Consider the following 21,750-nt stretch of genomic DNA (forward strand, 5'->3'; position numbering starts at 1 on the left):
TACATAGTTAATTTTGAAATGATAATTCTACATTACCTTCCTCCAGATATGGAAATGGCACATTTTCATTGTTGATTATTTCAGCAAAAACTCTACTGTCATGCATACTGTCTTCCCATCCAAGTGATACAAACGTAAAACACATGTTGAAATCAACAACCGCCATGATGTTTTGTGTGTGATAGTATTTGCGTCCAAAATAGGTCACTGCCTCAGGCCCCGTCACTTTTGCAACAACATGCGTGCCATCGATCGCACCGATGCAATCCTAAAAGCACAAAAGTTTAGCAAAATTTAAAACATGTAATATGGCCCAAAACTTCGAACATTTTCGTCAATAAGTTATACCTTGAATGGTAGGTATTTCATTTTTGACCGTAAGTGAGGATGTCGCACATTTTGATTTGTTGTTGGCCTACAATGCACAACCGTGAACTTCTTTATCCCCTCCAAAACATTATGCACGTGGCGTGATACGGTTTCACCCGAATGTTGAAAGCGTTCTTGGATGGCTCTATTATTAAATCCTCTTAACACATGTATGAACATTGCTACGCTTTCTTCCACGGCTAATCCATGGCTAATCCATGGCTTCATTGGTTAACACATAAACTGAAATCTCTAACTAACGTGTCGCACAACAAGGAAAATACATGTTTTGGCATACAAACATTTTCTTCAAAACGACCACCGTGTTCGTCATATAATTCACATATCCATGCACCTCCAGTCAATATTGATGTTCGACATGGTGTTTTTGACATGTAGTTTGCATAATATTGTTGTACGTACCGACATGCTTCCACGTACGTCCAGTTATTTTGTTCTTGTATCTGAATTGCCATTTGGTTAATTTGCTCGACGAAGTCAGTGTTTGTGCTACCTTTCCCGATAGACATGGCCACCACTTCGACGAGGCCTACAAGACATATGTCCAACATTAACTACAAATGACATATTTACATGAACAACTAGTTGTCAAAAAAAAAAAAAAATTACATGAACAACAAACCATGCATAAGAGTATTGAAAAAGCAAGCTAGCAACAATTGGACATGCATAAGTTAGCCATTCCATCCAAACCAACAAATCAAAACGATAAACATAATAAACACAACACAACCTAGTCATATTGTTCCACCAAACACATAAACATCCACCTTAAGCAAACCAAACAAACCCAAATCAAAAAGTGTCAAAAAAAACAAGGAACATAATGTAGACGTCCTAAATATCCGACACTGTAAGAAGTTTGCCTTAAAACGTTAACACATAACACGGAAAGAACCCATCAGTTCCCATAAGTCGCCCAACCCCGTACCCTATCCTAGTATCCATCAAACCCGCCGTGCACCAAAAAGGTTCGCAAATGGAGCTGCAGTGCTGCTTTGTAGTTGTTTCTGCGTAAGCCACTCGATAATATGGTCATCATCGGGCTGGCACATCATAACCTCGCGATAATCAGCGTTGTCCATAAGAGATGATGTAAAGTGGAACAACGGTGTACCGACCAAGGCAGGAATGGATTTCAACCTGTCCATGCACTCTGAAATAGTGTACAATGACTCATTCCCAGTTAAGTGCCTCACAGTAACTTCTTGGTTTTTAGTACGGACGACATTGCTCAGATTGTTAATGATGTCAGCTATGGCAGATGCTCCACTAGTCGGCTTCCTCGACTTTCCTGAACTTGCGGAAGTATTCCTTTTCTTTTTTGCGCCGGGGTCAACCACAGGTTCAACACCTTCCATTGACGACTCAACATCCACGTCAATACCAACAGAAGGGATTGGATCTGCGAAAGGCCGCATACCAAGGCTTTGAACCGAATCAAAAGATCTCTCGTTATCTTCGACAGTCCTCTCCCCCGGTGTCCAGTGATGTCTGCCTGTTGCAGCTGCACCTGTGAAGACAATCTCCATCAACTCCCGGTGCTCCAAAGTCTTAGTCTTGAACTTTGCACAACTCTTGTTTATCTGCAGCAAAGGAAACACAAACCATTAGTGACAATATGTTACAAAAAAAATTTAAAGCAATGTACAAAGGTAACAAAATAGTATAAATAATTTACCAGTTCCATACGATCCCACCATTCACCGGAAGCCAGAAAATATGCCTGTTTCAGCGTCAAAGCCAATTCCAGTTACGCCTTTCGTACGGTCCATCAACTTCATCCAAGCAGTCCATTCTCGTTTCAAGCATGCGTACTTGTTCTTCAACTACTTGACATCATGTTTTCGACTTGTTTTTTTTTTCAAACTTCTTGGCCAAAGACTTATACCCAACGCTGCTCAAAACCATGAATGGTCGGTTGCCCTCAACAATCTCATCGGCAATAAGCTATAGGAAAAGTTGTGTGGATTCATAATCCCACACAGCTTTGTGAACATTTTGGCTCTCGGCAAGAACATTAGCTCAGGCACTTCCAACCCCTTTATTTTTGGCAACGGTATGTGGTGAAATTCGTATGGAATCCATACCGACAATGCAACTGATAAATTAAAGCATAAGTATCTTATAAATGTATGTGTATCACTCACCCAAACAAATTGGCGGAAAAACCAACAAACTTAACAATTTTCACATTCATTTACACATAAAATTAAGATGAACTACCAACAAACAATTTTGTAGATCGAAACCACCATTCCATTACACGTCATTGACAAAGACTTGTAGGTATCATGTCCACAACAAACATAAGTCATTACAATATTAGCTTTGTTAGGGTTTTACAAAACAGTTTTCACATTTTCATATACGCAATAATAAGATTACAACAACAATGCACAGCACAGAAACAATAGTTTTCAAGATACGTAGCGTTTGTTGCATGTGAATGACATCATCCTGCAACTGCATGACAATGTCGTGCGTGGCAGAGTCAGACTCGGTGTTCAGTCGCCTAGGTTCGTCGCACCAACCAATCCAACTTAAACATGGCTAACGAAATGTACGTACAAAGCTATTAGTAAACTGGTTTAAAAGAAATGACAATATGTTACAAAATAATTGGGTGTACTCACCACAGGATTGTTACAAAATAATTTTTGTGTGTTACATTGATTAAAGTCTTACCTTTGAAAAAATATGCATTAAGAAATTTTTTAGTATTACATTAATTGGAGTGTTACGTTTGAAAAAAATACACTAAGGTGTTTTTTTTAGTTTATTACATTGGAGTGTTACGTTTTTGAAATGTTACATTAGAGTGTTATGTTTGAGAAAAGTATACTAAGGAACCTTTTTAAAGTGTTACGTTTAGTAACCAACTTTTCAAGCCAGTTCGCAGTTCGAACCATGGCTGTTGCTCTACATTTTTTGTGTAAACCGAATGACCAGGGGGACAACTAGCCAGACGTTCGGTGGGACACACTTCCAACGTACACATAATAAAATTGTAAAATTTGCCCCAGCTCCTCAGTTTGGTGAAAATTTTGGGTCGTTCTCAATTTGATATCATTTTGATGAAATCATTGGAGAGAAAAAAAACTTTCATTTTTCATCAAATTTAAATTTAATGATGAATCTCATGAACCGTTGAAAATGAGCTTACAAAATAAATTGTAAAAAATCAATTAAAAATGGTCTATTAAAAATGTCTAATGCTTAAGTCCACGATCTACGTGTGTTGTAGGTAAAACATATTTTTCTACAAGTTTTGTTCATATTTATGCATATTAGACCATCTTCAATCTTTTACTATTTTTTTATTAAATATAAATTTGATAAAAAAGTATTAAAAATTATTTCCAATCATTTTATCAAATATTCATTACATTAAGGGATACATATATATTTTTTTCATTAAATTGAAAATTTATCAAATCTTTCATAAAATTTGCAGTCAATAAAAATTAAAAAATATAAAGTACTGAATATGTTTGTTTCTTTTATCGAATTTGATAAAAAATAAAATTTGGACTTTTAAAAGATTGAAGTAGTTTAGCTGCTTTTAATGAAATTTTAGTATCAAATTTAGGGCCTCTTTGGTATATGGGTTGGGGCTAAATTAAGTCAATTAAATGACAAAATAGGATTACTTAGCGGATGCCTCTATTTAGGGGCACTTTGAGAAGAGGTTAAAAAAGTCAATTTTTTGGATTTTTAACTTTTTTATCCAAAAAAGTCAACTTTTTAACCTAAAAGAATCTAGTTTTTTATCAAAAAAATCACAAAAAAAAAAACAAAAAACCAGTTTTTTACTAATTTCCCAAAACACCAATTACACACCGTATTTTATCTTAAGGCATACCACTACTCAGTTCACACCTTTCATAATTTAAAAAAACATATTTTTTTCAACACACACCACAATGTTCCATTTTTGCTATTAGTTCCACACCACTTAGTACACACCTTAAATTCATACCAAAAAAAAAAAAAAACACAAAAAAAACCCTAACTCTTTTTCACGGCGACATAGTCGGCGGCGAAGGGCTGTTGGGGCTTTCAAATGTGCTCAGCGTCGATAGAGGTGAACTGGACAAAACCTAAGACTTCTGAGTCAACACAGATTACAAAATCACAACTCATTTTCACAGAATCAACACCTAAACCCAAAAGAAATCAAAAGCATACCTTGAGATTTTAAAAAGCAGAGGTCATTTTCTATGCTCTTTCTTGCAGAGTGAAACAAGCCAACCGGCAAGTCAACCTAGTGAGTAGGCCCTCCTCGTCGCTTTCAGTCTCGATTGAACCCAAGACAAATTCAACAGGCGAGTAAGAGCCAAAATCGTAGGGAAATACAAAGTTAGGGCCAAAAACAGAGTTAAGGCCATCTTTGTTGAAGTTTTCTTTGTCCATGAGTATGTCGTCGTCGGTTAGGAACTTCGAGGGAAGCCAAAACTCTCTGTTGTCGAGAGTGCGAGCAGCCATAGCAGCAAAACAACCCAAAAGAGAGGCTAATAGTGAAGAGATTGAGAGAAAGAAAGAGAGATCGCCGACGAAGGTTTGTGGTGGTGAGGATTCGCCCTGGAGAGAGGCAAAGAGGCAACGACGGTGAAATGGCGGCGGCTGCAACAATGGTGGCTAGGGTTAGGTTTAGGGTTTAGATGTTGTGTATTCAAATAAGGTGTGTATTGATATTCTTTTGTGGTCATTTTGGTCATTTTAGATAAGGTCATTATTGAAATAAAAAAATAACCAATTAATGGTGTGCTTAGAGATAAAACGTGGTGCATAAATAGAGACACCTTAACTTAGTCAATGATATAAAATGTCACAATCAAACTATAATTATTTTATTTTTTTATTACAACCATCAAATCAATAAAAAAAAATATCATTAAAAAAATTACTAAAAAAATTAAAAATTTATCTCAAACTGAATTTTTTTAGAAAGGCTAATATAGCTAAAAAGTCAAGTGCAAGGGTATGCAAACTTGCATTAGTTCTTGTAAAAATACATAAATTATCTTACAAAATCAAGAAACTTAAACACAAATTCACGTAAGTTAATATATAAAAATTTTAAAAATTACAATTTAGTATAAGTTTTCATAAATATACATAAGTCACTTTACAAAATTACGTAACTTAAACACAAATTCACATAAATTAACTTATAAAAATTTTAAAAATTATAAATTAATGTAAAGTTTCATAAATATACGTTAATTATCCCATAAAATCACGTAACTTAACACAAATATATATATATATATATATATAAATTAACCCATAAAATATGTTGTAAATTATTATAAAAATATATAAATAAATAACATAATAGGACTTTCACACTCGAAAATTATCCAAATCGTATTTTATCTATAAAAAAAGAAAAAAAAAGAAGAGGGATGAACGGAGGAAGAAGGGGTGAAGTTGAAAAGAACTCTAAGAAGAGGGGCACAACAGCACAGAGACCAAAGTTCAAATCCCATCGGGGGCCTTTCATTTGGACCAGGCGCAAAGTGAGAAACACACCCTCCACCACCACGACGAAGACGCGCTCTCTCTCTCTCTCTCTCTCTGATACACACCTTCTTCAAGTTCAGTGCAGTACCAGTGAACAGACGAAAGAAGTAGGGCCAATTTTGTCTCATCATCCCCGAAACCCTCCCTCCAACGATTTCACAGAATCTGGAACACAAGAAAATGGGGAGCTCGAAGGACGACTCGGCCACCGACGCCGACAACTCCGGCGGCAACCTCCCTGCCTCCAATTCCAGCATCTTCTCCGAAGGCGAGAAAGTCCTCGCTTATCATGGCCCTCGCATCTACGAAGCCAAGGTATCCATTTTCTGTTCGACTTTCTTTTCCTTTGCAATTTTACTTTGTGTGTTTTCATGGAATTGTTGATTGGGGAAAATTACGCAGCGATTTGTATCATCAATTATCGTCAAGTCAATTAAGGGTTTGAGGTTCATCTCCAGCGCTTAATTTTTATATAGTAAAAACTTTATTTGATGTGAAGCACTCCATTGGACAAACTCAGATTTAAGCATAAATTTGAGTAAAAGCTTTAGCGTTGGCAAAGTTGTAAATTTGAAATATGCTAAATGGTCTTGAAAAGTTTGAGTGTAAAAAAGGATAAAACTTTGATATAAGCTTGTGTTGTGTGAAGGAGTGGAGAGGTTTTTGAGTATTTTTATCCAAATTTAAATTTAATATAGGTTTGAGTCAAGGTTTGGAGATGGTATTAGGTTTGTTTTACTTATTTTACAAATAAGGGAAATTTAAATCATTCTCCTACTTTTTCCTTTCCTTTCCTTTCCTTTCCACATAACCAATCAACTTGGAAGGGAAACACCATCCTTTTTTTAACGCACTTTCATTCGCTCTCCTGATTTTTTTCCTCCTGTTTTCCTTCGTTGTATAAAGTTGAAATCCTGTGGTATATTGTGTCATTGTCTTAGTTTTTAAGATTATAAAACTCAGTTCTGTTTAATCAGTTGTTAAGATCCTTGAATTCACTGTCTTACCCATTGCAAGGTAGCATGTGTTTGTTATTAATACTACTCTGTTTGGTTCATGGGTTTCGTCCCATCCTGAATATAATTGATTGTGAATCATGAATTGAAGAAGATAAATTCAGCATAGTTTCTTGGGTACTAGGAAATGGACTTTCACCTAGTGATATCTGTAACAAGGCTTCGACTTGGCTGATCAAAAAGTAAGGCTTTAACTTGACTGCGGATACCACTTAATGATTTTGTTTCTGTTCCCAAAAGTTGGACAGTTTTTGCATTCCCCCTTCTCCTGTTGTGATTAGTTGTATCTAACTACTTTTCTAGAGTGATTTTTGACTCTTGACTATAAATCATGTTTTCACCTGTCTAGTGAAAATAAAATATTTTGCATTTAATACACTGCTGAAATATACCCGAAGGTTTCCTTTGAATTAATAGTTTGAAAATGCTACTTTGTGTATTTTTAGTCTGTCAGGCTAGTATAATGTTTTTCTAACATGGTTATTAAAATCGCAATCTGGATTGTAGGATCGTACGATCCTACATTGTTAAAACGATACAGATTGTTGTAGGATTGGTGTAATAACAGGATCGCAAGTAGTATTGTGTAGGATCATAGGTAGGATTGTAGATTTTGTGATTTTTCATCTTATTTTTAATATGTATCATTCTAATTTGTATTTTTTTCTTCGTAGGTAGAATTGTAGATTTTGTGATTTTTCATCTTATTTTAAGAATGCATCATTCTAATTTGTATTTTTCTCTTATTTTTAATAGAAAGTAGGATCTTACGATCCTCGATCCAATCCACGAGACGTTCTCACCGATCCTACCTAGGATCCTGATTTTAACAACCTTGCTTTCTAAATTGTCATTTTATTTTCAATGTAATCAACATACTTGTAATTAGGACTAGTAAGTTACATTTGAATTTTATCCATTAGGATGTGAACATGCATTTATGAACTTCATTTTTTGGCCAGCCCATTCTTTTATCAGTTTCTGTATGATGCTTAATGAGCGGAAGGTGTTTGCATGCCCGTGGGTTGTGGATTCAGTTTTGAGGTTGCTGAAAACAGGATTTTGTCTCGCATCAGTGCAATAGAATTGCCATACTAATCATACCTTATATTTACCTTCCGCTCCAATTTGAATTGCTTGTATAAACTCCGTTCTACTAAATGTACTTTTTAATGCTCATAAAAAAAGGAAAAAACCTTGTTTAATATCATGACATAGCATATTTTTGGTAATGGCCATAACTAAATCCACTGCATTTTTTTTTTGGGAAGGTTCAAAAAGCCGAGTTTCGAAAGAAGGAATGGAGATACTTTGTTCATTATCTTGTAAGTTTGGTTATTGGTTTTTCTTTTACCCTTTACTTCCATTACCAATGCATGGTATTTGTGTAAGATATTTCTTTCAGTAACTAAATGCTATTAACCTCATAGATTTTTAGCTTCACAAATTTGGTTAATATGGTAGGATAAATAACGTACTTTTTGTGTATTAACATCTATTGATAATACACTTTTATGTTTTGCAGGGCTGGAATAAAAAGTGAGTATGCATTCTCTTCCCACCTTCCCAGTTGGTTTTCCTTGTCCCAATCTTAGGGTTCTAAAACTGGTCCTCTTCTTTCTTTTCATCATCTTCTTAGGTCTTCTATTTTACCTTTTTGTTTATTTATTTTTATTATTTGCTGGTTGGACACCACCTCTCTCTTCAACTTTCCATAGAAATCCTAATTCCTAACAGGCCAACAATACTGTATTAGTTATGCATGATTTGGGATTAATATGCCATATTTTTCTGAACACTGAACTAACAGTTGAAATTATGATAGAAAGAGTGAGTGGTTGTGTACTATATTGGTTCAATAATGACATATAATCCATTTGACTTCATCAAAAAGATGTTGATGTAAAGTTTGTATTTGAATTTTGTCAATCTTCAAAAGGTGAAGAGAAATAGTTACTAAAGCTTGGATATCTTGCCAACAGTTGGGATGAATGGGTAGGCATGGACCGGCTGATGGAACTTACTGAAGATAATGTCTTGAAGCAGCAAGCCCTTGACAAAAAGCAGGGTGTAGACAAGAATTCAAAATCAGGGCGTTCGGCACAAACTAAGCCAAAGGCCTCATCTGGTAGTTCTATTCTTCTTTGACGTAACAATGGTTGCTTAGGAGCTCAAATTGCAGTTCTTACATTGCTTATTTGCATCTGATTTTTCTGTGTGCCTGTGTGTGAGTGTGCATATCTATCTGTGTTTGTGTATAGCCCATCTACCCATACTGTTGACTATAAAAGATTTTTTTCCTCCAGTATAACCTATAAAATAACTTTTGTGGTACTGTCATGTTGGACCTTTTCTACCCTCTTTACCTTTCTTTTGTTATTAATTTTTGTTCTTTTTTTTTTCTTCCCGTCTGTATATCATTTCATCAACATATAAAAGAATGGATCAAGAAGTTTTGTTTGACCACCATGTGTTTGATGGAATCTATGGGAGGCCATTCTACATCAATGGTGTGATATGATAAGGATAAAAATAGAATGCTTGGATTCATGAAATTGTAGAAGTTGCATCGATTGGAGATAAAATATGATCAAACTAGCAAATGTGGTTTGGATATGTGCAACAAAACCATAAAATACACCATAAGGAAATGGATGCACTCCATATTGAGTGTAATGCAACGGGGGAAGACATAAACTAATCAGGGCTTAGATAATATGTTAGCATAGTGGCTAGACAGGTTTCATGTAGTTGATCATAAATTGTTGGGGTTAAAGCTCGGTGGAGTTGAGTACCAACATGCTTGTGCAAGCAGAGGCACCAATGGAGATAGATAGAGTTATAACGATTAGCTTAGACAAACTGGCTATGACGTAAGGTATGATTTCAAAGAGTCTCCGTATTAAGATGGCCATCTAGAATCTAGAGTGGCATTACTAAAAGTTTTAATTACACTAGTGATTTTTTATGTTGTGAATTTTGCTTATAGAAAAAGAATTATGTTGTGAATTTTCTCATTGGATAAGTTGTTCCAATGATATATTGACACCCTTGGATGACCATCATCATGACACCATTGAATTTGGAGCTTTCCCGTTATCTAACTTGTACTCCGCAAATTGTACTTCTGCAAAGTCAAATATGTTAGTTGTATAGGAAACTTGTGAATTTGTGCCTTTTCATTGTATCACTAGTAGGATGAATGGATGTTTAATCAGCATTCATCCAGAAACCATCTTGTCACTCAGTTCCCAATTCCCTTATCTTCTTTCTGAAGTGGCATGTAGCAAATCTGACTTTTATATTCGGCATTTTCTTATCATTTTATCTGTTGATATCATTGATCTTTTAAATGAATTTGCAGAGGCAAAAGTGGATAAAGAGGATACGAAGAACAATGGTAGGGAAATTTTCTTCAGTTTGTTTTGTTTAAACTTCAACTAATTATTGTTTCCCTCAATAGTTGCATTATTATGCTTTATTGTCTGCCACAACCTTCATGATTATCATCCTTGTTGTCATCATCATTGTGGTTATGGGAATTGGACCTGCATTGACCTCCGTTTCAACTTAGGCTAAGTTTGGGAAGTGTAAAAAAAAGCCAAAAAGTCAAAAAGTTACTCAAAAAGTTAAAAAGTTATCACTATTCACCAAAAGTCAAAAATTACGGATGCACAACTCTCAATCCTAATTTTCCCTTACACACTAATTTATACAATTTTTTAATACACATTTTTCCATAAAAAGTCAAAAAGTTAACCCAAACATCCATATTTTTTCCCTCAACTTTTTAGTCTAAAAAGACAAAAAATGCACTTATTTAGGACACCCTAAACAACCCTTTAGTGATGGTCTAACCACTTCAAATGCTGGTTGAGTTGGCTGAACAGTCCAGTTTATGAATGACTGATATATTGAAAATTATATAATGCTACTCGAAGATATCTGCTATGTTTTTATTTTATAGTTTTGGATGTAAAGCAGGTAAGTCTGGTGCGAATAAGTTACACGACTGGTTTGACTGGTTGGATTGCTGGTTCACTGGTCCAAGTAGCCAGCCTAGGGTCAGGTTTTGATAAGCATTATTTGCAGCTGTTCCTTTTCTTTAGACATTAATTACTTTGTTTTCAGGCTATATTCTCAAGAAGGGGTCGATACAAACTCCCACTATTGATGCCGATGCCTATTCTCTCTTGGTGAAACTTAGAAAAAAAAATTTCATTTGTTTTAGATAAAATGTAATTGTTGAATAGTTTTGCATTTTTCTCTTTTTCTGGAAATAGAGTAAGCTAACTGCTAACATTTAATTGGCTCAGTTGATTATCTCTGCTGTGATTTATACCCTTCCGATGTTTATAATGGCAATAGTATTGTAGTTGTACCTAATAGTCATGTGTAATTATTTACCCAGTTAAATGAAAGTAGTTTGCATACAATATGTTGTTGATAATGTGGAAGCATATAATTTCAATAGTGTGTTAAACTTGGATTAATACCATTACAGTTGTTCTATTTTTGTACTTTTTAAAAATTGCACTTTACATAAATATTAAATCGTACAAGACCTGGAGATATATTTTTGGGAATTCTTCATGTACGTTATCCATGATAATAAATGATACTTGTTTTCTTCTAATACCATTAGTGTGTTTTGGTTGAAGTTAAATGATTGAGTTATTTGTCTGTTCGGTCTTCTACATCAGTCTCCTTATGGTGCTATTTGTGCATGCATATTTATAAGTCACAGAGAATAGTTCTGAAATGAGGGAATGTGTGCTTCACTGTTTCTGCATATTTACTTAGTCTAGGCAAATTTTATTTACTGATTTAATAAACTCAACCTCAAAAAAAGATGATATAGAGACAAAATGTTGAGCCTAGCAGATGTCAGTTGGGCAATATTTTTCTTGTTAAGAAACTATTTGTATTTGAGTGAAATTGTATTCTCCTTAAAATATTTGTTATTATCAGGAGGCCTCTACTCTGATTAGAAGACTGCTTTTAGTGAATATGATATGGAAGAAGGATTGAAGCACATTAAAACATCTCTGTAGATGTGAAAGTTGAATTTGCAGATTGTACATATGTAAACAGTAGAATGTACAGGAGGAAAGTGAGGCATAATTTCTTGTTGGAAAATGCTAAAAACAATCCGTAGGGCTGTTGTTAGTGTTGGAAAATTTGTAAAAAATGTATAAAAATATGTAAAATTATTTTGGGATATGTGAAAAGTGTATTGGGATTATAAATATTTTGACATTTTGTGTTTCTTAAAGACAGCCCTTAGGGCTGTCATTATTAGGACCCTTTCCTGTTATAAGCCTAAAAGAAGTGTTTATACTTGAGCCAGTCTTAAATCCTTGTGTTCATGTGGTCATATCCCCAAATCTGAGGGTCCATGGCTCCACACTTTTCAGTTCTGAGAATCCCTTGTATCTGAAGCATCTAACCTTTGAGAATCACCCCAAAGTGCAGTGTATTGCCTTGAAAAGGAATTATTGTACTCTTCATATATTATTCTATTATCTGCTACTAGTTATTAGAAGTTGGAAGTGAGGGAGTAAATGCCCAAGCTATACAGTCCGAGGTGCAAAAACAGTTAGTGCTTGATATACATTGTTTGGCCCATTCACCTACAAGTTTTGCAGTAGAGTGGTTGTGTAGGTAGGGTATAGCATAGGCCCAGCTCGATATATCAGGCTGTGGTACGTCCCTCACTTTCATAACGGCTCAAGTTTTTGGGCCTAGTGATTCACCTATCGCATTCACATTGTGAAACACTTCTATGTTGGTAAACAACTTAACTATCATCCATTCAAACATGGTTACATTTCCATTTTTCTTTTCTTTTTCCTATGGAAATCTTTTTGGTTACTTTGGTTGTTCTTGGCTTTACCTTATTGACATCGTTTGTTATTTTCCATACTGCTGTTAAATTTAATTTTATGCAAGCATTGGATGTTGCCCCTTAATTTCATGCAATCACATTACATATATGTAAGTTTGAATGTTGTGGCTGCCATTGCTTTTTTGGAGTCTATCTTTCCAAGTGGTTATTCTAGAAAGACATGCTTTAACTAAATTTAGTTTTTATTTGGATATATATATATATATATATTTTGGGAGAGGTAAGTTATTTGGATATTTGGATATTATTGCAGTAGCTAAAGGGAAGAAGCGAAAGATTGACTCAGGCGTTGAGGTCTGCTTCGATATGTTATTGCATATTGTACATCTGTACTTTACTTGAATATTTATGCTTTGCTTTTCATCTTTTACTAGTTTAAGGGAAATTGTATGCAAATTTTTGGTAAAACTCATGGAATATGGTTGCTTGGCTGCTAATGCTATTCCAGCCAATGTACCTTAGCTTTGAACTGTTATTTGTTCATTGAATGGGAAGGTGGTGAATAAATCCAAGTGCTCTCTTAGGCTTTCTAGAAATATTTTTGAAGTAGAAAGTTCACATGTGGAGATTCAATGGATTGTGTTTGCAGTATTGTTACCATTTTGAAAATGAGCAAGTCTTGCTTTTGTAATCACTTTTTTTTCTCTGAATTTTTATTCTTCAAAATGTACACACACACACACACACAGACATGCTCTCTCTCTCTCTCTCTCTCAAATACTCTGTTATCAGAATCTTACAATTCGCGATTCGATTCACAATTTTTACAAAATTGATACAAATTTATGGGTGAATCTATTTTGGAAGTGAATCTCTAGTGAATTGCACGATTCACAATCGATGCACGATTCACAATCGATTCACGATTCTATTCACTTTTTACGATTCATGCAATTTTTGAAATTATTGTGTTCGACATATTTTCGACTCTTTTTTTCTCCATCTTTTTAGTGAAAATGACATAATACAGTTTCTAATAGCGTTTTGTAAGAATTTATGTAATTTATGTATTATTGATTTATTGATAGATATTGATTCTGTTACAATTGATTGATTATATAGATGTAGGTTAGGTGGTGGTAGGTGAGGAGTAGGTGAGTGTAGTAGGTGAGTGTGTGGTAGGTGATGGTAAGTGTGTGGTAGGTGATGGTAAATTCTAACAGCCCCCCGCAAACTCAAGGAGGATAGAAACTAACCAACTTGAGTTTGAAGAGAGGAACAAAACAAGAAAAATACATAAAAATAAAAAAGGATAGGAGACACTGTATGGTCGTGTCAGACCGTTGGTGAAGACACTGAAAGGTGGTGTCATAACGTGGTAGAGGACACTGTATGGTGGTGTCATAACGTTGTAGAGGACACTGTATGGGGGTGTCATAACGGTGTAGAGGACACTGGATGGCGGTGTCAGACCGATGTAGAAGACAGTTTATGGGGTCATGTCGGATCGTTGTAGAAGACAGTTTATGGGGTCATGTCGGACCGTTGTAGAAGACAGTTTATGGGGTTATGTCGGACCGTTGTAGCAGACAATGTTGTGACAGTTGTTGTGACAGTTTACGGAGTCTTGCTGGACCTTTGTAGAAACTAACCGGAATCTATGTCGGGACAGTTTACAGAGTCTTGTCGGACCCATAAAGGAGCTAACCGGAATCACTGTCGGGACAGTTTACAGAGTCTTGTCGGACCCTTGTAGAAACTAACCGGAATCTATGTCGGGACAGTTTACAGAGTCTTGTCGGACCCATAAAGGAGCTAACCGGAATCAATGTCGGGACAGTTTACAGAGTCTTGTCGGACCCATTAAAAAGTCACACCCTCAAAAGGTGCGCCCAATTTTTCAAAAGGCGTGCCATCAAAAGGCGTGCCCAATTTATCAAAAGGTGTGCCGGACATGATGGCGAGGCACGTGAGTGTCTTGGTTGGCGTGCCCATTTGTCGGCTGGTGGCAAGAGGCGCGCGATGCGCGTGGCTGCCTCGGCTATAAGACGGAGGCTGAGGCTGAGGCAAAAAAACCTGCGAGAGATATTCTGAGAGAGATTTCTGAGAGAGATTCTGTAACACTCTGTTTTCTGAGAGATATTTCTGAGAGAGATACTGTGTAACACTCTGTTGCCTAGAAAATGGCTTCATCGTCTTCCCGCGGGCTGCTCACCCTCTTTCCCGACCTCAATGAGTCAACGAGAGAGAGAACTGGTGCGGTGGCACTGGAAACTCATCCAAGCGCCCCGGAGTTTGCTCCGTTGAACTTTCCGATGCGGTCGGTGGAGCAAAGAATGGCAGTGCAGTCGGATGTGGAGGCCAATCAGTATACTCTGAAGGCATGTGTGGAAAGCATGACGGCGGTCACAAACTTGTCGAACCGGCTGCAGAGTAGGACAAATGAGGTGCAGCATGTAAACTCCTAGCTGGCTCTGCTCCAACGCATGTATAAGGATGTGCGAGCAGAGATAAGCGTGCTAAGGGCAGAAAACAAGGAGCTGAAGCGGAAGGCCACCGTGATGTTCCGATTTGGAGGGCCGCCAGATGCTGCAGTGGAGGAGTATGGGGGAGTGAACGTGCTCGGTGGACGAGGAAGCAAGGAGACCGGACTGGCACGGGACACCCAAGATAAAAGTAAGAAGAAGAGACCTGCAGTAGAATAGAGAAGGGAAAAGAAAAATCCCACTGTGGGTATGGTTGTGTTGTTGTTTTTTTTTTTTTTTTTTTTGGTGTAAAATGGTGATCGGGGTGAGGCCCGATATGAATAAAATGAGTTTGGTTTATGATTTGGTTGTTTGTTTGTTTGTTTGTTTGTTTTTTTATTTATTTATTTATTTTTTTTATTTTTATTTTTATTTTATGTTTAAATAGATAGTGATAAAATAAATGAAATTATAAAATTAATGAGGAACAGGTTGGCAGAAGAAAAGTGTAAAAGAGATGATGGGAAAGAGTAAAAGAAATGGGGGAGAAATGATGAAAGAGGAGGTGCATGTGCGTGGTCAGTGTCTGCCACATTTTTATTAAAGTACTATTTCGACAAGCATATTTTGATGAAAGAGAGTGAGTCTGTTTGTGCCGTGAGTGAGTGTGGATGTATCAGTGTGATGATTAAAAAAAAACAAACTGTTGGTGTTAGAAATCCCGTGGGTGTGTGTGAGTGTGGGTCACAAGAAAAAGAGGGATAGAGAGAGAGGTTGATGCCGAGAGGTCCACAGAGAGAAGTTGATTTTTCTTGAGTGGTGTTTGGGTCTCCACTTTTCTTGAGTGATGCTACTCAGCACATTCTGAAGCTCATCAGCAGAGATGGAACCATTCTTATCAATATCAAACACAGAAAACGCCTCTTTCAGATTCTCCAAAACCTCATTGGAATCGATGTCCTTGGTGTTGAGCTCGATGAACTCGTCCAAATCGATGACTCCATCGCCATCAGAATCGACCTCTCGGATCATGGTCTGGAGTTCGTCATCGGTGGCGAAGTAGCCGAGGCTGGAGAGGATGGAGCCGAGCTCGGAGGAGGAGATCTTGCCGTCACCATTGACGTCGAATTTGTTGAAGACTTGCTTGAGTTCTTCCTCGATGTGGGCGCGAGAGTTGAGGGAAGAAGAGCGAGAGATGGCATGGGGTTGTTGTCCATTGTGGAGGACAAACATCAGATCGAGGATTGCGACGGCCCTGAGCTTGGAGTCGTCCAAATCGCACTTGGTGGAAACGTCAACGCTGCGGACAACATCGAGAAGCTTGTGGCATCCTTCAGGTATGAAGACAGCGACGAAGAGAGAGAGGCCGGTCTGAAGCACCCAGAGTCCCTGAAGGCAGAGGGAAACCCCAAGGGCGAGGTCGGCGACGAAGAGCCTGGGGTGGCAGGATGAGGGTGTGTTGCTCATCGGAGATGTACTAGTGCTAGTGGATAAACGCAACCAGTAGAGCTGTCTTTGAGTGAAATTGAGAAGAAGATGATGGTGGGATGAAAAGGTTGGCGCCGGTGACGGCGATGCACCAGCGACGGCGAATCACGACGGTGATGGTTGGTGGTACAGGAGGGACGGCAGCATCGCTGGAGGAGCGACGTGATGAGGACAGTGTACAGTGGCGGAGCTTTGTTGGAGAAAAAACAAGCTGGGTTTTGCCCCAGAAAAGAGAGTTGCCGAGAGAGAGAGCAGCGGAGTGAAGGTATGGGTAGAGGTCCGGCGGGCGGCCAAGGCGAGGCTGCCGCCCGCCGGTGAAGCAGAATTATTAGCTTCTCAACCTTGCTCTGATACCATGTAAGAATTTATGTAATTTATGTATTATTGATTTATTGATAGATATTGATTCTGTTACAATTGATTGATTATATAGATGTAGGTTAGGTGGTGGTAGGTGAGGAGTAGGTGAGTGTAGTAGGTGAGTGTGTGGTAGGTGATGGTAAGTGTGTGGTAGGTGATGGTAAATTCTAACACGTTTAATACCAAAATAACCAACATATATACATGATTTGTTATTATTTTAGTGATCTTGGAATTTTTAATAGGATTCAATCAGATTTAGTCAGACCCAACATATTTTTAACCTTTCTTCTCATTTTTTTTCCCTTTAAAAAAGTATGATATATCTTCTAAAGATGTTTAAGATTAAAGTTACACTATGAATTATCTATTGCTATTTTATTAAATTAAATGTAATTGAATATTACATGTGTAAGATTAGTTATACCTTTTAAAATGTTTTAGGTTTTAAAATAAAGGATTCAAAATAATTCTTTCTTATTATTTGCTTACTGTTACTTAGAAACGTATATATGCTCATTGTCCAAATATCAATATCGTTGATAATTATTGTTACTTTGGAAATTGATAGTTTGTCTATTTAGTTATTATCTTTATTAAGGCCAAGTTTGGCAACCCAAAAATAATTCATGTTTTTATCTTTTTTTCATCACATTACCTCTCTACTTTTCTGTACATCTTTTCGTAAAAAGACAAAAAGTGCACTTATTTAGGTCATCCCAAACAACTCCTAGGATGATTAATAAGAAATATCTAAAAAAAAAGAAAAGAAAGTAAGATGGTAATTTTACATAGGAACTTTTGTTAACTTCTTACCTATTAAACTACGTGATTATCATTTAAAATAATATTTTTATTGATTTAAGTCAAAATATTTCATATTTATAAGATGTATTTAATATCTAAATGTGTAGATATATGTTTTTAAGTAATTTAGAAAAAGTGACCGAATCTTTACTATTCACGGTTCGATTCAATTCAATTCGCGATTCAGTACGAGGCCGTTTCAATTCACGAAATGAATCCCAATTTGACAACTATGCTCAAATACAGTACCTATGTTGGAATTTTTCTTCTTTTCCCATGTTTGTTGACTAAGCTTTCTTTTGATATTGATGGGCAAAGTGTGGGTTCATTGTTGATTGTTGTTAGAAGGATAGTGCATCTGTGGAAAAGCTTGTCAAGGTCCAGATTCCATCAACGTTGAAGAAACAACTAGTTGATGACTGGGAATTCATTACGCAGAAGGATAAGGTTTTCATTTCTTCCTTATTGCTATTCCAATTCATGATGCTTGAATATAAATTTTGTTCTGATGGAGTTAATGTGGAAGCAGTAGTAGTAGTACAATAAAATTAGCATTGTTTTATTTGTAGAGTCATTAGTTTTTTTTTTCTTCTTCTGTTTGTGAACTAGAATATGTACTGCATTCCATACTAATATTGTAATCGGATCACCCTCTGATATATGGTTCTCCGTTTTTGATAGATTAATTGTTTCATGCTCATTTGCAGAATTAGTTCAGAACTGCATAACATCCAGTTGATTACATAAACACTATTTATTGGTGATTTTTTGTGCAGCTCGTTAAACTTCCGCGTTCTCCTAATGTTGATGATATATTGACGAAGTACCTTGAATACAGGTCAAAGAAGGATGGCAAGTAAGTGTATTAATGCCCCGTTTGAATTGCATAAAATCATTGTTAACCTGATTGCTATGATCTTTTGTCTTTTCTTGCTTGTGCTTGAAAATTTGAATTCCTCCTGTTCTAGTTATTTCCACTAGAACATTGTTTTCTATCTTTACTCCATATGTAAATGTTTGGACTGAGTTGTATGTTTTTCGCATTTACAATATGAGACATGTCACTTTGTGATATCTATGCCTTGTAAATAACCATAATGGTTTGACTTGACGTACAGCCATCGGGGTCTTTTAACTATGTTTTCAAACATACATAAATATATATTGGAAAAAAAATTCAGAAATATATAAATAAATTGATTGCTTGTGTCTTTCTCTTGAATGCATAGATGTGGAATGTGTTAACAAAAACCATAAGTTCTTTTTAGATGTGGGTTTTATGGTAGTGTTGTTTTGAGTTAATTTTGCATAACCAAACCTTATGGAGGTGGTAAAATAATAGAAATCACCATTCTGTAGGTCTTTGAATGAGTTTGATTTATAGAGTATCTTAGTTCATGGTGATGATGAATTGCCTGTACAGTATTTTTCTTATAGTTGAGCTAACCTTGGACTAGCTAGGTCTTATGGCACCTTTGTTTTTACCATGTTTTGCTTGCATGTAGGATGACTGATTCAGTAGGGGAAATATTGAATGGATTACGGTGTTACTTCGACAAAGCATTGCCAGTTATTCTTCTATACAAAAAGGAGCGGCAACAGTATCATGAAGCAGTTGCAGATGATGTCTCTCCGTCAAGTATATATGGTGCTGAACATCTACTCCGTCTCTTCGGTATGCTCATCCATAAATGTGGATTTCAATGTGTGCAGATTTCAAGTTCATGTGTTTATGTAACATCTTATAGCATTTCTCTTCGCATTTATAGCAACTTGAGTTGAATTGAATTGCTTGGTTTTGTTTTGAAGTCAGAAAACCCTTTTTTTCCCTCTCAGATGTTTGCTTCTCAAATGTCTCCATGGTTTTGTATTTTACTGGTGTTTGCAGTTAAGTTGCCTGAGTTGTTGGCATATGTAAACATTGAAGAGGAGACGTTGGTCCGCTTGCAGCAGAAATTACTTGACTTTCTCAAGTATATACTCTATCCTTCACATTATACTGAATGCTCTTAAGAATTTAATGTTCTGAGTTCTGGAAATTAATAATAATAATAATAATAATAATAATAATAATAATAATAATAATTTTGTTGTTCTGTTTTTTCTATTGTTGATGATGCTGTTGTTTGTTGCCATGAATTATCTTGTTTCTTTAATCTAAAAGAATGCATTAGACATTATATATTAGGCAAAGTGACTTTGCTGCATCCAGAAGAAACTTCAGTATGAGAGCATTGTATACAAATTTGTCATTTACAATGCAATTCATAGGTTTTAAAGTGAACTTGATCTGAAAAGAGAGCTATGGAATTGAAGTTGGATAGCTAAAGTATAATTTTCAGTCTCATTCTATGTTCATAGGAAGATGATTAGTAAAACTATTCATTTAGGCTATGTTTGGATCTTGGATTTGTGAAGGAGAAGAAAATAAATGGGAAATGCAGTTACTTGAACATTTATTTTTTATGGGTAATTAAACAAAAAAAAAGAAAGTATATTGATTTTTTACTAGTGAAGTCTAATATGTACTCATTTTCCTCACCCAACCAGAAAATAGGGAGAATTTAGGTTCTTTGACTTGATTTTCTTTTCCTTCTAAAAATCCAAGTTCCAAACACAATATTAGTATTGCTCAAATTGATCATAAGTAGGCATTCTGCCTTGCACAGTTGTGTTTCTTTGTTTACTGTTTTTTAATCAAACCCCTCCTTATCTGTTTCATCTTATGTTTACAGAAGGAACCAATGCCACAAGTTCCTGCCTTTTCCTAGTAATAGCCACTCATAAATATTCATTGTTTTCGGGTTGACTGCTTGAAGATGTGAACTTATGTGCTTAATGAACTACAAGTCGATGATGTTACTGGATTAAATGGGCTTGAATTGTTTTCCTTCTCTGTTACGTCATGAAATGATTTTAATTTGTGAGAGAAGGAAACACTTATTCCCATTTTAATTTGATTTTTGTTTTTTTCCTTGTTTTAAGATGACAAACACAAACAGATGATTTCATTCCAAGGCCATTTAACAAAAATGTTTGTGTTTGTCATCTCAAAAAATGAAAAAAAGATGCCATTTCTATTTTCTTTTGTCTACAAATTGGTGAGTTTGACAGTAATGCAGAATATACATATGGAAGTGGGTAGTTTCATTTAAATATGTCATAATGCTTAACAATGCTCTTTGCTTTTATGCAGGTTTCTGCAGAAGAATCAGGGCACTTTCTTCCTTTCTGCTTATGATGCCTCTAAAGTTTCCGAAGGGAGTGGCAAGGGGAAAGATAATTGAGCAGCAACTCATTTTGTTCCACCAACAACGCGATCATACTTGCTACTGTCTCAAGGCAAAAGCATTTTGTAGAATTGCTTGACGGTGCTACTGGCTTGTCTAATTCTGTTTTGATGATCCAACTAGATAAATACTTCATTTGTTGTTGTACATTAGTTCATTCTTTTTGCTTTATAATTTGTTTTAGTTGACATTGATTCAGCGCTTTGTAGAATGAAGAGAACTACTTGGTGTATTAGCTAAGTGTTCTATACTTGTCTGTAAACATTTGGTGAGTTGTTTGTTATGCGTCCAATACATCATGAAGAAAAATTATCCAAACAGAAGGTTAACAAAATGCTTCAACTTGCAATGTTTAGATTGTTGAAATTGAATCACAGAATCAAGGTGAGATTGATTGGAGGTAGAGTGCATGGATTGGGAGTATAAGTTACCTTATATTTAATTAAGTTGAGTTGAGTGATGATTTGTGATCCTGATGCAAGAAATGAGACGATTTGAGAGTGAGGCCTGCACCATCTGTAATTTTAATTCTTTATAATAGAATAAAATTAGAGACT

General features: G+C 36.0%; 1 protein-coding gene across 7 annotated transcripts; it reads left to right on the plus strand.

Moving 5' to 3' along the window:
- Positions 1-5,758: 5,758 nt before the first annotated feature.
- LOC114309383 (MRG family protein) lies at positions 5,759-21,527 on the plus strand. 7 transcript variants are annotated; one of them, XM_028255094.2, is made up of 11 exons: positions 5,759-6,234; positions 8,207-8,260; positions 8,461-8,474; positions 8,918-9,063; positions 10,300-10,335; positions 13,097-13,137; positions 18,249-18,350; positions 18,680-18,759; positions 19,409-19,578; positions 19,792-19,876; positions 21,100-21,527. In XM_028255094.2, exons 1-11 carry the CDS (start codon positions 6,100-6,102, stop codon positions 21,188-21,190), a joined length of 954 nt encoding a protein of 317 aa, XP_028110895.2. In that variant the 5' UTR covers positions 5,759-6,099; the 3' UTR covers positions 21,191-21,527. The 7 variants fall into 7 exon arrangements, with proteins under 7 accessions (XP_028110895.2, XP_028110896.2, XP_028110897.2 ...); XM_028255095.2 differs by having other exon boundaries at positions 18,252-18,350; XM_028255096.2 differs by lacking the exon at positions 10,300-10,335.
- The last annotated feature ends 223 nt before the right edge of the window (positions 21,528-21,750 follow it).

This window comes from Camellia sinensis, chromosome 1, assembly GCF_055761805.1.
Source record: "Camellia sinensis isolate YWXY chromosome 1, ASM5576180v1, whole genome shotgun sequence".
In the NCBI taxonomy this organism is placed as follows: domain Eukaryota; kingdom Viridiplantae; phylum Streptophyta; class Magnoliopsida; order Ericales; family Theaceae; genus Camellia; species Camellia sinensis.